At 41.5% G+C, this 15,037-nt stretch overlaps 1 protein-coding gene across 2 annotated transcripts in view; it reads left to right on the forward strand.

Moving 5' to 3' along the window:
- LOC128296899 (uncharacterized) overlaps positions 1 to 15,037 on the forward strand; it is a 129,241-nt gene that overhangs the window by 38,709 nt on the left and 75,495 nt on the right. For both annotated transcript variants that reach the window (XM_053032423.1, XM_053032422.1), the window contains exons 2-3: positions 8,928 to 9,142; positions 13,248 to 13,383. In XM_053032423.1, coding sequence (XP_052888383.1) covers positions 8,928 to 9,142; positions 13,248 to 13,383 — 351 coding nt within the window. The remainder of the gene's footprint in view (positions 1 to 8,927; positions 9,143 to 13,247; positions 13,384 to 15,037) is intronic.

The raw sequence follows: 15,037 nt of genomic DNA on the forward strand, positions 1-15,037 counted from the left end.
TCGGTCAAAAGCCAGCGCTTTTTGTGCTAGGCAGCGCGTAGAATGTCGGACGGGGGAAAAAAAAACTTTCAGTTCTGCTGCCGGCAGCTCAACCCTTTCCGAAAGGATGAGCTTACAGGCCGTTAGTGACCGTTGAACGAGATCATTAGCGTCTTCCTCGTGTACACTTGCGACGCGAGCGCCAGAATGATGGGTCCGAAGTTGGGGGTAGCCCTTTTTTGAAATTTATCTTCCCCGAAAAGTTGTCCCATTCCGTCGGCGCTTAATCGTGACGGCCATCAGTTTTCCGACCACCGCACGTTCCCGGGTGGCTAATTTTTCGATCTCAATTTTTGATGCGTTTTTAATCCAGACGGAAAATCATCATACCCCGGGTCCATCACCGAGGCACCGAGTTGGCCCTTTGGGACTGGGGACTGGTTGGGATTTCGAGGAAGCAGTTTAATTTTCACGCAAACACTTGTCCAGCAGTGCGACTGATCGCTGTCGGTAGGGAAAGTTTTTGGCTTTGCGTTTGGGTTGAATTTTTAGCTGTTTTTTGTTGTGTTCTTGCTCTCCGCTGGGCCCTTGCTCAGCCTTAGAAAGTTAATAATTGATTTGGTTATCTTTAGAGCCTTCAATTTTTAAGCTTACTTTGAAAAAGTTTTCATCAATGCTCGATTGTCGCTGTGCCGAAATGTTTCTCGATTGTTAGATTCGATCGAAGGAGAAAATTTGTCCGCGGTTTTGGAATATTGATGCTGCGAGGCTTATCGCAATGTCCTGAGATTGTTTTATAGGTATAAATTAGTATGATCAATGCAGTTGTATTGAGTCATGACAAACACAGTTCATAAGAAACTAATAGTATATAACCTTCTCCTAATACATTGAAGAATGTTATATGTGTGATTGATTTGAAGAATTAGATATGATCGATTTAGCGATTATTAATACATCTTTTACGGTTTTGATTATCTTAGCTTAGTTGAGTTTTCATTAGTAATTTCATTAATTAAAAAATAAACGAACAATTTAGTTGTCGTCTTTGCGAACCAGTTAATTGAGGTTATATGGATCTTATAAGAGCTTTTATACATGGGCTGTTAACGAAAATTGTTAAGGTTTAAATTGGCACCCGTTTCGGTTAGGTTCCTAAGCAATACTAACTTATACTTTCTCTTTTTATTTTAATCGCTATTTTCAACTCTATTCACAATCGGATTCGCTCGTGAGTGTTGTTTACAAACTTTAATTGGTTACTTCAGATCGATCCTATCTCAATCCTTAACATGGGCAGTTGAGCTGTTTGTTTAATTATTTAACAAGATCTACCATTGGCTTCATGGCCATCTATAAGCACTGCAGTTGACTGCGTTAGAGCTAGAGGGCTTTATGCTATTCTGCCAAATTTTGATAGAAACTCGAGGAAGCTAAAAAGAATCCATCCTAATGACTTATGGTTCGAGGAACGAAACATTAAACAGCTTGTTGTGAGCAATGTTAATTATGTTTTATGTTGTTTTAGAAAAAAAACCTAATGTTAAATTAAATTCAATGATTATTGTTATCACTAAACGTTGACTTTAGTTCACTACGGTGCGGTATGCATATACTAATTTGGTAACGCGGGTTCATAGCTCAACTACGTTTAATGTGGTTTTTCATCCATGCTTGCTTTCTAAAGGTTCATGTATTTGAAATGGTATGCCTATTATTGCAGTAATCTTCTCTACGCAAAGTGTATTGTTTCATTTGCATAATTTTGGTCGTCCAAGTTCACATTCACGTGCACACTCATCGTGAAAATGCATTTCCTTTGTTCAAGCTGCTACCCAAAGCGCGTATGTACGAGGTGTGTTGTGATGTTGGTAGATGGTCCAAAAATGATCGAAACAGTGGGACAATCGAAACAATGAGGGATTTATATGTGCAGCTCTATTATGCATCGGTTCGTAAGCGTTGGATGCGCGTATGCGGCATTGGAGAATGCACTTGTTTCCTACGGCATTATGTGCACGCATAATAGCGAACACAATCGAACCACAATCGAACATTGGCACAGTGGGTTGATCACGTAAATGGGATGGCGTTGGTAAGATTATCAAAAAGCAACATGTGCTCGTGGCAACACATGAATGCAGGCATTAGGATGTGATGCGCGAGTGGCAATATCGCGTAGCTGGGAAAGCAAAAGTGTGACGAAGGAATTTGTTTGTGATGGTGATGTACCGTACACTATACGGTCATTGAAACGTTTCCATAATAGTTTTAAGTCGCTGCATTGAAAACGCATCCTTCCGCTCGATCATGCCCGAGGGGGGGGAGTTGGGCTAAAATTGATAGTTCGAGCACGGTTTTGAAAAGCAACGTAACAAATAAACTCTTCTTTATCAATTCATGAAGTGTATAATGAGTTTCAAAATAAATCAAGCGATCGTGTATACATTGGATACTTTGGGAACTCTCTGTCAAAACGTGTCTAGCTGTTATAGGGTTCCGCAGAAGATAACATAAAGCAAGCACACTATACTGAATCGCGCAGTCGTTTAAGATAAACAAGGCGTTTGATAGTGAAACGGAATCAACATTGCAGTAAAATTGAATATGGAATCAAGTGCACAGTTTAGTGAATAGCAAATCTGCCAGTTGTTTTATGTATATATCAGGTTCTAGAGTTACAAAAAAGGTAAAGAAAAACCTTCAGTTATGAGGTAGTTAGGTAGTGAGGTAGTGAGGTAGAATTCAGGGTCAAATAAGATAACTAATGAAATGAATTTCAATGTGATCAAGTGCGCGCATGATTGTTCCGTGATGCGATTCCGATGTATGCCGCCGTACATGCCGAGCGAAACTGGGAACGAAACCGATCGCACAACACATCCCGATTATAGTCCTGTCACGTCCGCGAAAAGCCCTTACCGGCAATTTATTTGTAAAAGTTGCAATTTTCTCACTGCCAAAGGAATACAAAAAAAAAAACACATCAACGATGATCGGTTTCCTTAGCATGGTGAGTGGGTTTTTTTTGTCATGGCCTGTTTTGGTTTTGTTTGCTACGTTTCACACCACCGAAACCGGTGTTGAGGCCTGTGTGGACGTAAAAGTTTGTTGATCCTTTTTTACGACTCTTTAACAGAACGGACACACAGGCGAAAAAGGCAGCGGCCGTTGTCCGGTGTCGTCCTCCCGGATGGGTTGGTATTTTATTGATCATCGGCCCACTCGTTTAGCGTTCCTCCCGCAGCGTAATACACTTCGCAGCATGGATGTGTTGCGTTTAATCTTAGCTCCACAAATAAAAACAACTCACAACGGCGGAGGTGCGGAAAATGGTTGTTTTTACCGAAAGAATGGCCAAACAATAAATCGTTGTTCCAAACACACGCCGTAAGACAATAATACAAATGCCAGTTTTCGCGATTTGGCCGCTGGATTTTATGGCGGTATTACGCGCGTGTTTTGCTAGGCAGCAGAGTGTTTTGAAAAATGTCTTGAATCGGCGAAATGCGACAACAACCTGCTGACAGCGAAAACGATACGAACAGATAATGTATAGATGCGGACGGTTAATGGGCAGATTGTTATGGTCGCAAAACAAACGGGACGTGGTTTTTTCCTTCGCGATGGTTGCAAAAATATTCACTCCATGCGTGCGTGGGTGTCGTTTTTACAAATTTGCCAAACGACGCAACTTCGCATACGAATAAGTATTATTGCATTTGTAGAAGAAACCGCACTAAATGTAGAAAGATGTGCAAAACATTCATCACACCGTTGCCAACCTAGTTTTGTTTTTTATTTCTGCTGTGTTATTTGTTTCTGCCGTTGGATTGTTTGTTGCGCTGACGTGGCAGATGATAAAGGAAACAAATCGTTCACATACACGTAATGCGCTAAGCCATCATGCGTTATGTTAATTTGTAGTGAGTTGTGATAACCCAAAAATCAATTACATCTAGCAATGAGCGCGTGTTCGAACGTTTCGCAATAATTCAATTTTTATTTCCGGATATGCACTCATACTTAGTCAACACGAACCCGGCGAAGGCTGGTACAAAAATACTAGAAGTTCCAGGAAAAGATGCTTTCCTTGGGTTCCCTCGCCATAGCAAATGAGTTTTCCATCGCGCACCACTTTTCGAAGCCATTAGAATGAATGATGACATCTAGATGCCATCAAATTTATTCACGGGGTTTGGCTCGAGAGTGTATTATTATTATTACTATTACCATATTATGGTTCGAGAAGTTTTTACTTGCGACTCCGACAAATCGCCGATCTGTCGAAAAAACCCTCTAAGCTCCAGCTCTTCCGAAAGTGGTTCATGTTTGTCCCATCTCAATTGGGGAAGTTTTTTTATATGATCCTATCTTTCGGTCAGTTCCGCACAACCGTTTCGCTCGCATTGCTCTGAAAGCATCGCGCATAAGCAATGTTTGGCCACGTTTGGCCTATATTCAGGATCTCTCGGAGCTTTTACACAAACAACACAAACACAATTTCGAAAACTTCTTAATACTACGATCGTAAACTCGAGAAAAGGATATGATTGTGGATGTGGAAGCCGATTTAGTTAATGATCGATTTTGCAAATGAATAAAAAATAGTTAAAAATTGCGTTTATGCTTGGGCGTTGCGTTTTCAAAAGATAATACAGTAGAGAAAGGAATAAATGATCACAATAAGTTTTTTTTGGGAAAACTTTAGTAAAAAACTGGAAAAGCCTCTCAAAAGGACGAAGGAGTGTAGCATCCTAACAATAGCATTCAGTAGCAAGTGCTGAGGAAGGATTATATCGGAAGCCCGAGCTACACCCGTTCCTTACTCGGACGTTGTGAAGTCGGCTGACAGATGATCCTTGCCGGACTGTCTATTTGATGTCGGGCTCGTTCATTTACAATCCGAACAAATGCAGCACGAGTCTACAGCAGCCGGGATAAAAACCGAGAAAAGCGTCCCAAACGTACCGAACCGTTTTTACAAACCTTTCCATTCCACTTGACGTTAATCCTTGTTTCTGTTTCTTCGTAATCCTGTTGTGATACTGTGGAATTAGGTCATTAGGGAGTCGGACAATGCTATCCAAGCAAGCAAGAGGATGGCGAAGCTTTCTCCGGCTTGGAAAATGGTTCCGAACTCAAACATTTAGGTGTCCTGAAATTCCAGCTCTATCGAAAGGGGAATGGTAATTTGGGTTTACAAATTCAGGTTGGTTTGCATTCAGAGTACGTTATTGGACGTTATTTGAATAATATTTTGTTAATACTAAATAGATACAAATTTGGATCAAATAGTACATTCAAAATATTATACTGGTGTTTTAAGCACATTTATTATCGTATGAAAATGTTGTTTCCATGTGGAAGAAACATTTATTTGTTGAAGTTTTACATCAAATTGTTAGAAATAAATTTATAGCCTTTCATTACAGCACAACAGGGCGATCCGATTGTTGCAGTTGCTGTACATGGACAATTTTTATGGCATGCCACTCAACGATACCTCAGGCGAAAAGTTTGAGAACTGTAAGCGGTGCCAATAAAATGCAAATATAGACAAGGGATCAACTTCGTCCTAACATACACTGAGCCGAACAGTTCAGCGCATCTAGAAGTTACTGGTATTTGTTGTGGTAGCTTTGTTGCATTTCAATGATTGCAGAGCCATCTATCTCACGCAACTCATTTCCTTTCCTTACTTTTGGTACAAACGAATGGACGTTGTTTGAGTTAGAAGTCTCGGGCATGCAGCCGCTGGGCATCGGAAAGTTAGTGACTGCGTTCGAACACCGTAGCTTTCAAATTTATAAAACAAACATCGGCAACGGTGATTACCGAGCACTCGAACCAGCATCGGATCGAGTGGGTCGAACAATTTGGATTGAAAGTTTGGGGAAAAAACCGTTCACTCGTCACAATTTTCGGCGAAGGCACGAACGATTAAGCAAACAGCACTAGCTGCGTTGGATCTAGGTGTTTGTTTTCTCTGTTCTTGTCTGCTTGAACCGATGGTACGGTGTGATGGTCCATTTCGTCCTCAATCGACAGGATCACCAGTACGATGTACGGTCCAAACGAGTACAAACATTCTTACCCACCGACTATAAAAATGAAGGCTCGTGGAAAATCTCAGCCATGACCTCGCAAAGCAAGACTGCTTTTCGAAAACCGGTGGTCCATGTTTAAGAACCTTGCCGATTCGCGAAGAATATAGAGACTGAGAATAGCATAGAGACTTTCGTACCCGAATGAGGTTCCCAAGAATCCCACGAAACGAATGCGTCCCAAACTAAAGCCAAAACTAAAGCGCACCCTTCACCGAACGAACGGAAACGAAAGGCGAAGTGAATGTGCGAAATTATCATAAAAATATCGTTAAAACAGATTCCACAGCAGATAATAAAAGAAAATTTATCGTCTTCCGTTTGAAGCGCGAGAGCACACGTACTACAACCCCATCACCGAACCGCTATATGGGACGAACCGTATCGAACCGTAATGTCGTAGAAAAGGTTGAATGTGGTTCTAGGCCCGGTTCGTACCCGGGTATTTGTGCATTTCTATACACCGATTTGACGATGGCCATCGAAAAGACTTTTCCACAGCAGGTCGAACCATTAAAAGAAATGGATGTGCAAATTTGACTCTTCCAGTGGGGAAAACAAAGTGTGCCTGCGTCGTGACAGTTGGGACCACGTTGAAGTTTTGGCATGGCCAAACGCTTCGATTGGGCTCGGGGTGCGAAGTACATTTAACAGATGCAAATGTTAGCTTTGTCCTAGCTGCCATTCGAGTCCCGGGACACATTCCAATTTTTAGTTCGTTGGTTTCGTTTTAGTTTTTTTTTTGTTTAAAGACTATTGCGAGACTTGATGTTTTGTTTTTCGAATCGATATTATTTTATTTTGCTCAAAACGGACCCTGTTTTAGGAGTGTAAAGAAAGTGCTTGTATTTTTTTCTGAGAGTTTCCAATTGATTGGCTCATTTTTGTTGATTGCTTAATGTACAATCAGACACCTGTAGGTGTAACTGCTAGTCAATTTGTTATATAGTCGTGGCCACTATGTTTTATCTCTAACGCATGATTTTTTTCTGTCGAAGTTATCAACTTTTGATAGCCTGTAAGCCATGAAATTTTATCAGTTTTGTCGACAACTTGTAGAATTCGAAAACATGGAGTAAATAAAAGCAAAAAGCATTTAGAGCTCAAACTCTATTTAACTCTCGTAACTTACTCTGACTTTGCATTACATATGACTAGAAAACTTGACGTCAAAGAGAAAACGGTTTAGACTGTTTTTTACACAAATTTATACACCTTTTTTTTATCAATTTTAATGCAACAATTTAATTATCTTTAATCAACATACCATTTAAATAAATTCATCGTGTTTACGTAACTGAAATTCTCGAATAAACAGACAGAAATTGGTGACTTCCAGACAAAATTTAGAGCCAACAACTCTAATACAGCAATGAAAGCTTTTTTTTTAAAGATTCTAGTAGCTACAGTTATTCACCTACGGGTAAACTATCTCAAGAAAAGCCTGAAATAACAAATCAACGAGAAGATGCACTTCGCTAAATAGAGTTGAATTGAATTATGCTAAGAAACTTGATCTATTATGTCTTTAAACAGTGTATATAGCCCCGTTTATTTCCATCTCCTCAGGGAAATATTGATATGATCACCTATCTTACTTAACGTTAAATCGAGTGTGCTTAATCCAGTAGCAAGCAGCATTCTCAAGAGATTAACCTTTAAGTGAAGCTCCAGATCAGTATTAGTAGGTAGTGCAATCGAATTCTAGGTTTATGCAAGGAACTATTAATTGTTGCCATTGACCTTGGCAGTACTGCACGCATTACTTTCACCCATGACGTAGTACCGCCGGATCTATTTGAGGAACATTAATTTTCATTACATTAATTAAGTTAACACAAAAATAATGGTAAAACAGGAAGGAAAAATAACCCACTGGAAGGCCTTTTTCTTGGGAGAGTTTGGCATTTTTTCCTCGAATTCTTTTCGCTTCATTAATTTACGACTGGAATTGTGTAAGCCCTTTCTGTTCCACCGTTTTCCCCTTTCATCCTCCATTCTACCTTTTTTCACGTATCGTTTTTCCTCTGGTAGAAGTTACGTTGGATGCTGTAGTTGGTTTATCTTAAGCTGCTAATGAATATGTCGGAAAAAGTGTTGTTGTTTCGTAGTTGATTAAGCGTAGAAGATTGCAAACGGTGGATCGAACTGAAGTTGCCATCCTAACACAGGGCCGATCCATTTCCTTAGCAGCGTGTGTTGTCAGCGTAGAGAGGATTCTGAACAGCAATGGTAAACAACGTTTAAAGAGAGTGAGGAATGTAGTACTACGCTGACTGTGGCATACAACTTGAAGCTTTAATTAAATCGAGAAATGGTGTTGGTTTATAAGGCTCTTTTATTCTTAACCTGTACTCAAAGAGGATAATTTTGCAGATTTATTAAAGCAATTTATAAAGTACATATCATCTAAGCAACTGATAGATTTTTTTTATTTCCATTAGAACGGCCAGGCCATATCGACTTATTTTTACCACGTAGCCGAATAGTCAGTCCTTGCTATGGGGATTTGGTTCGGCTGGAATTTTTCCTCGGACTTTCCTGTCCTTAACTGATAGATTTTAAATTGAACAGAAAATACTGATAGAAATTAAAGTTGAAAATTATTTTTGCTTCTTATTAAACGTATATTTTTGTAATAAAAAAACATCTTTTGAGTTGATCAAAGAATGCCTGGGCTTTTTACGTAAAAAAAAACTACTAAAAATAGTAAACCAGGAAAAGATTGAAGAAAGCAAGATTTGTATCAAATATTTCACAATTTATATTACATTAACATTTCTGCATTTTGTAAATATTTGTAACATTTGTTTATGACCTTTTTTTTGCTTTCCATTGCAGATTATGGTTTCGGTGCTATCCGATCGGTACAGCTGGTGGTAGATCCTCCAGCAGTACGCCGTGGACAACATGCAACGCTCCGCTGTCTGTACGATCTGGATGACTCGCCGCTGTATTCCGTAAAGTTCTATCGAGGCTTGCGAGAGTTCTACCGCTACTCGCCGGGCCAGCAACCGAGCAAGAAGATTTTTCCCTTTCCCGGGATCAATGTTGACGTAAGTAAAGATACGTTTCAATTTTACAGAAACCAACCGGTTGATCGCCTCCACTACGATCGTTTTGGCCCTTGGGCGATCGGGGATTATAATCGGGGCGTAGGTTGAAATGAACCGGTCAGTTCTGCAAGGGTAATTTAGGGGCATGTTTTTCAGCTGACACTAATCCGCTTTTTCCGATCCTTAGAACCGGGGCAGTTATGCTACAGCGTCCGACTAGTAAGGGACTTTGAAAAATAAAATTATGCTTCCCGGAAGAGAAAAACGGAATTGAGTAACGCTCGCGAAGACTTCGTTAATGGAGCGACAGCTTTTCATTTTGTCTGCCGTTTATTTCCTGATTCCACATCACTAGCTCTGAGGAATCCTTTCTACAGGCAAACGTGACTTGCTGATGCTTAACGTTGTTACGTCGCCTGGACGAAGCTTAGCATCTCGCTTTTGCGAAACTGACTGACTTTGGGTGTTGCTTGACAAGAATTACACGAAAAAGGTCTCGCAAAAACGGTCCCACAAGTCGACAAATGTCGTTAAGCGTCTTGCAGATTGTGGGACGAAAAACTAGAAATCCGAAACGAAACGAACTGATAAGACACGATTACATTTCGAGATGATTATTGTTAGGTTCTTCGGTAGTAAGGACGTGCCGTTATTTCTTTCTTTCTACTTATGAGTCTTGTTTTATCGCTTTGTGTTTCGTAGCCTTTTTCGTAGCGATCGTCCCGTCGGACGCTTGTACCCTTGAAAAACCCGAAGGTCGTTAAACATATTAAACATATAAGTAATCTGCTTTTCGTTTGCAGTCCGTGCACTGTTACTAAACCGCTGGACTGTTGGATGCTTTTGGACGGTTTGATTCACTCCCGCGAACAAAAACGCAAGTGATTTCAGCTAAAAATCTGATCATTTGCACTCGGGTGGATCCGTGGAAAAGTTATGTTTGCCGCCCTGCAATCAGAACTGAAGTTCTTGAAAGGCGCTGGATTGGAGTTTGAAGAGGGCAAAATGTCTTGTTTCGTGCCTTATTTAGTTTATTGTTTCTCATTTTTTGCTGCTAAAAACGATCGGCTCTGGTCGGGTTTTATCTAATTTCTTGAAGGGTTTTTTTTTGTGCTATCAAGTGTCAGACGAGCGGGTTGAATGAATGGCGCCCGTTGTTTTTCCGCCCGTTATTAACTTATTAATTATAATTGGAAGGCTGAAAGATTATCTTTCATCGCTTCGTATCCCTATCGTGCTTAAGCATTGCTATCGCTTTGTTTGCTAAATTGTTGTCCCGGAATGCTCGAACCGGTATTCCGCGTACGTTCTTAACGTTGAATCGTACAGCTAGGCTTTTGGCCCTCGTTGTTGTGTTTTCCCGTTTGCGAAAAAGGCAGCGAAATGGATTGAATTTGTGTGTTGTTGTTGTTTCGCCGCTTTTGCTGAGCTGTGCAACTTTGACGAGATGAGCGGGATATTTTAAGGCGTCTGAAGAGTCCCCTTTCTGTACAGACACTGGGATAAGGATGCTTGAGGCAATCTCGAGCGATGATTTCGGATTGGTATCTGCTTGAGTAAAAGGTTATGATAATTATCGGAAAACGAAATCCATCCAATTCGAAAGGAGAAATAAACATAAGGCCACTGACCAGTGCTGATAGAAGAGAATCGCAAAAAGTAATGGACTTTTTTCCCTTTGAACAAATCTAACGAGCTAAAATAATCATACCAAATCAGTATTTCGAGACTGTTATAAGTTCTTAAATAGTTCGAGTTCCCAAAATGCAATATCTGATTGTTCAAGCAATTGTTTAAAGTAGATTTGTATTTTTTAAGGTAATGTTCATTCTGAAAGACCTCAATTCAGTAGTTTTGGATTCCCAGAATAAGCTGGATAAAATCGGCAGAAAAAAAAAACAAGTTTCTTTAGCAAATTGTCTGATCAATATCAGATGTGGCCGTTACGCCCATTTCCGGTTGCTGTTTATCATTGGGAATTTATCTTTCATGGTTTCTTTCCCATGTCATGCCGTCGCCTACGCGTTGTACGAGCCAATTCAAATATTTTCTGGCAAAAGCAAAACACGTGAGGCTAGCAGCTTGCAAAATTTAGCTTTTTTGTGCTCCGTTGAAGCTCCAGATTCTTGGCATTAGGGTTTTTCGTTTTCTACCAATTTGCGTTCCCGATTTTTGCCCATTTCGTGTTACGCGTGCTAGCAAAGCGTGAGCGCAGGCAAACCGTTTGTGGTCTTCGTCACACAGTGTTCGTCATTCGGGCGCATAAAACAGCGCAGTCCAAAAATGGGAGCCAAATTGGCTGATCTGCACAAACGGTGGCCGAGCGAGCATTCGTGGAAATATCTATCCAATACACGAAAGGAGTGCGTGGGTGTAAACGGACATGGAGAATGTACACGGTTCGCTTCCATTCCTCACTACAGGCATCGTAGCTTAACTTTTGGACTTAACATCGTTCGCCGTTTGGTATGCTAGGCGATCCATTTTGTCAGACCGTCGAAAGCGTTTGAAGAAAACCAGCCTCTTCGTATAATATATTTATGAGATTATCGTCCCATGCTTCGCAGTCGTTAGTCCTTCCCCCGACCCTACCCGACCGGAGATTGAGGATGGTCTAGTGCCGTTCCACTTCCACGCCTTGAGCGGCACTCAATTTTGGACGCGAAAAATGGGAAGCTTTTCGTCTTCCTATAAATATCGTATTTCTTGCGGAAGCGTTTTGGTATTTTCCCCGCTACATTCTGGTGACCTACGATGCTTAATGTACGGTATACATACGTATACGGTAACGTATTAGGTGACCATCTTTTGTGCTGTGCTTGTTTCGGACGACAGAACATAAGTTAATGCTTCGTCCAGTCCGCACTGGCCCTCGTTTGCCGCGAATAAACTCCAGTGGGAGAGAACGACGAAAAACCGATGAAGACTACGACGGTGAAGTGTGTGTGAGTGTGTGTATCGGGCTTGGAAAAGAAAAGAAAAAAAACACGATAGCATGTCCACACTTTTTACCACAGTGCTCGATTTGCGGATGCCGGCAAACCTTACCAAACCAAAATGGACAGTGGAAGATTGGAGTAACCTGACATGCTGAATCGTTAATAGTTAAGGATGAAACAGAGGGCACACACACACACACACACACACATACACCAACGAACAAAGATAAACGTTTTGGGAGAGAATATGATAAAGAATGCGAGGTGGAAATATAAATCGACGGAAAAAGGATGATGGGATCACCGGAATAGACGGGATGTATTAAATGGAGCAGGCTGCCGTTCGACAACTGGAAATCGTTGGGGGTAAATGGTTGCCATTTGGTGACATTTTCCATCGTCAATCCTCACCCTAAATGGTTAAAAAAGCACGAATTGGACGGAGCGAGCCTTGTTGATCAGACGACAAACGTTTCCTTTTTTTTTACTTGTATCCTGATCTCCTAATACATATATTCGATGTACGTGAGCGACTTTTTTCTCTCCGGCTGCCCCATTTGCGGGAGTGAAATCGACAGCAGGGCTGAACGCAGCAGCAAATACGGCGAGCTCTTTATAGGGAGAAATGAATGAATTATTGCTTCGGTCATAAATATGGAACAGATACATTTATCTGACTGCAAAAGCGGATCAGCGTCGCGCATGTGAAACGATCAAATTCTTATAAATGATGGTTTCGGTATTATCCGGGATTGAATATCCATTTCCGGTCGCCATAACCTGGTTGTCAATAGAGCGGCTTGCTCACTGTGTGGTTAGAATGCATTTCCAGCTGAACGGCCACTGAAGGGTTTGATGCGGCGTGAGCTCATTAACGATCCGGGCACGGGATTATGCACGGGACAGACGAGAGTAAATCATTCGTGATCGGACGGTGTGTGGTTGTAAAATAAAAAAAAAACAGCAATTTCTATTAACAAAAGATGGCTTGGATTTGAATTGTATTCAATGCGAAACCTGTATTGTGAACATTATCCCACCAATGATGGGATTTAATTGATGCTGTTCAATGTATCAAACATGAACCTCCTGATTCGATACGCCCTTTTACTGTTTGGAACTAATTGTATATTGTGTTTTTTTTTACTTTCGCTTTCCTCCGACAGGCTTCACTTTCCGACAACCGACAGGTGGTTATCAAAAATGTTGGCTTCGGACTGTCGGGTAACTTTTCCTGCGAAGTTACTGCCGACGCACCATCGTTTTCTACCGCCACCGAACACATCAGCATGCAAGTAGTGGGTAAGTTACCTAGCAGCCTGACAGCCACTGTTAACGTTTTGTAGTCGCATGAATTACGCTTGAACGGCCCCTAAAGTCGTGCCGTGTTCCCCCGACCGAGAAAATCCACTTGGGGAAAATCCCGGGGAAATTCGAACTGTTTCCGAACTTATATGGAGAGGCGGTTAGTGTACGCCGTTAGTGGATGGATTAGGCAGTTGGATTTTGGTAAAACTGAAAATGATTATGTGTGCCTTTGTGTTCTCCGATTCTTGGCCGTGTGTGGGTTGAAGCACACATACACACACACACACACCCACACAACCCTTGAGGCTGTTCGGTGTGCCGTTTTTCCGCACGACTTGGGACGAAGCTTGGTGCAGGCCGCTGAGCAGGACGTAGGACAATTTTCCGAATGGATTAAATTTAATCAAATTACGTACGTTCTAAGGAACGGAAGACTAGCTGTGTCTACGGGTGGCCAACACGCTCATGCGCAACGTTCGGGTGGTGCCATTGAAATCCGTATAATATGTAGCTTTCGCCGGTTTGCATGCAATTAGGTTCCGTTTCCAGATGCTGGCTAAGTATCCTTCACGGTAAAGTAAACTGTTTGTGCATTATTTCGTGACACATAAAACGAACTGGAAGGTTTACGATTTTATTACGATTTTAGAAAAAACATTCTTCTTTGCCTTCAGTATTCAGTATGACAGTAAATTAAAAGAACTCGCAAGGTACGCTCCTAGTACATAACTAAGCAGAGGAGAGAGCAAAAAAAAAACACACACAACGAAATATAACAAAACAGACCCGAAATGCACCACAAAAACGGGTTAACCCAGGGACGCCAAGGGTTGATCAGATAATTGACGAATCGACTTGCGGGACCGCTATCGAAGCCCGGGGATAGGATCGTAATGTTGTTCATGCCCGTATAAAATGGAACCGTTTTGGGACGTTTACCGTAAAGGTTTATCTCGCCAGCCCCAAAAATTCGTTACGAAAGGGTACACGCTCGGTATGACCGCTGGCTATCGGTCGAAAATGCTCCCACATTGACTTGTACTTCCATTTGATGTAGTCAATTTGCGCTGGTGGGCGAGAGATGGTGTACACACGATAGAAGGAAAAGGTGGCCGTTTTAGGTTAAAGCAAGATCATTGCGTGAACATGTTTTAAATCCTTTTTACTCCAGTGACCTAAATGTTATCAGAACTAATAAAAAACTTACTCCCAGTTCGAGCCACGCTCGAGTGTCCCGGTAGATGCTATAAGGATAAACATGAGGCTGAGTGGATTGATGGCCACGGGCGGTGGCACAGAAAAAAATAACTCCCAAACATGACCTATCATGAACACAAACATAAACACCGCATTTTTGTCTCCCTGGTCCTGCATAGCATATCAAGATGCTGGCAAGGCCAATATGAAGAGCCAAGCCGAATGACATCGATTTTAGTGCCACTTGGCCATCTGCTTCACGTTCTCGCAGTGGATGGTTGTTGTGGCCATACTTTTTTGTTGTTGCTGCTGCTGCTGCTCTTTTCCGTTCGCTTCCTGCACCGTCCAACGGTCCGAACGGTTGCGCTGCTCGTTTGTCTTTCCGCACATCCTGACCATTTCGGTTTGCAGCCCCGGAAATGTTTAAGTCCTCGGGTTTCCCTTTTCACCC

Source organism: Anopheles moucheti, chromosome 2, assembly GCF_943734755.1.
Source record: "Anopheles moucheti chromosome 2, idAnoMoucSN_F20_07, whole genome shotgun sequence".
Classification (NCBI taxonomy): Eukaryota; Metazoa; Arthropoda; class Insecta; order Diptera; family Culicidae; genus Anopheles; species Anopheles moucheti.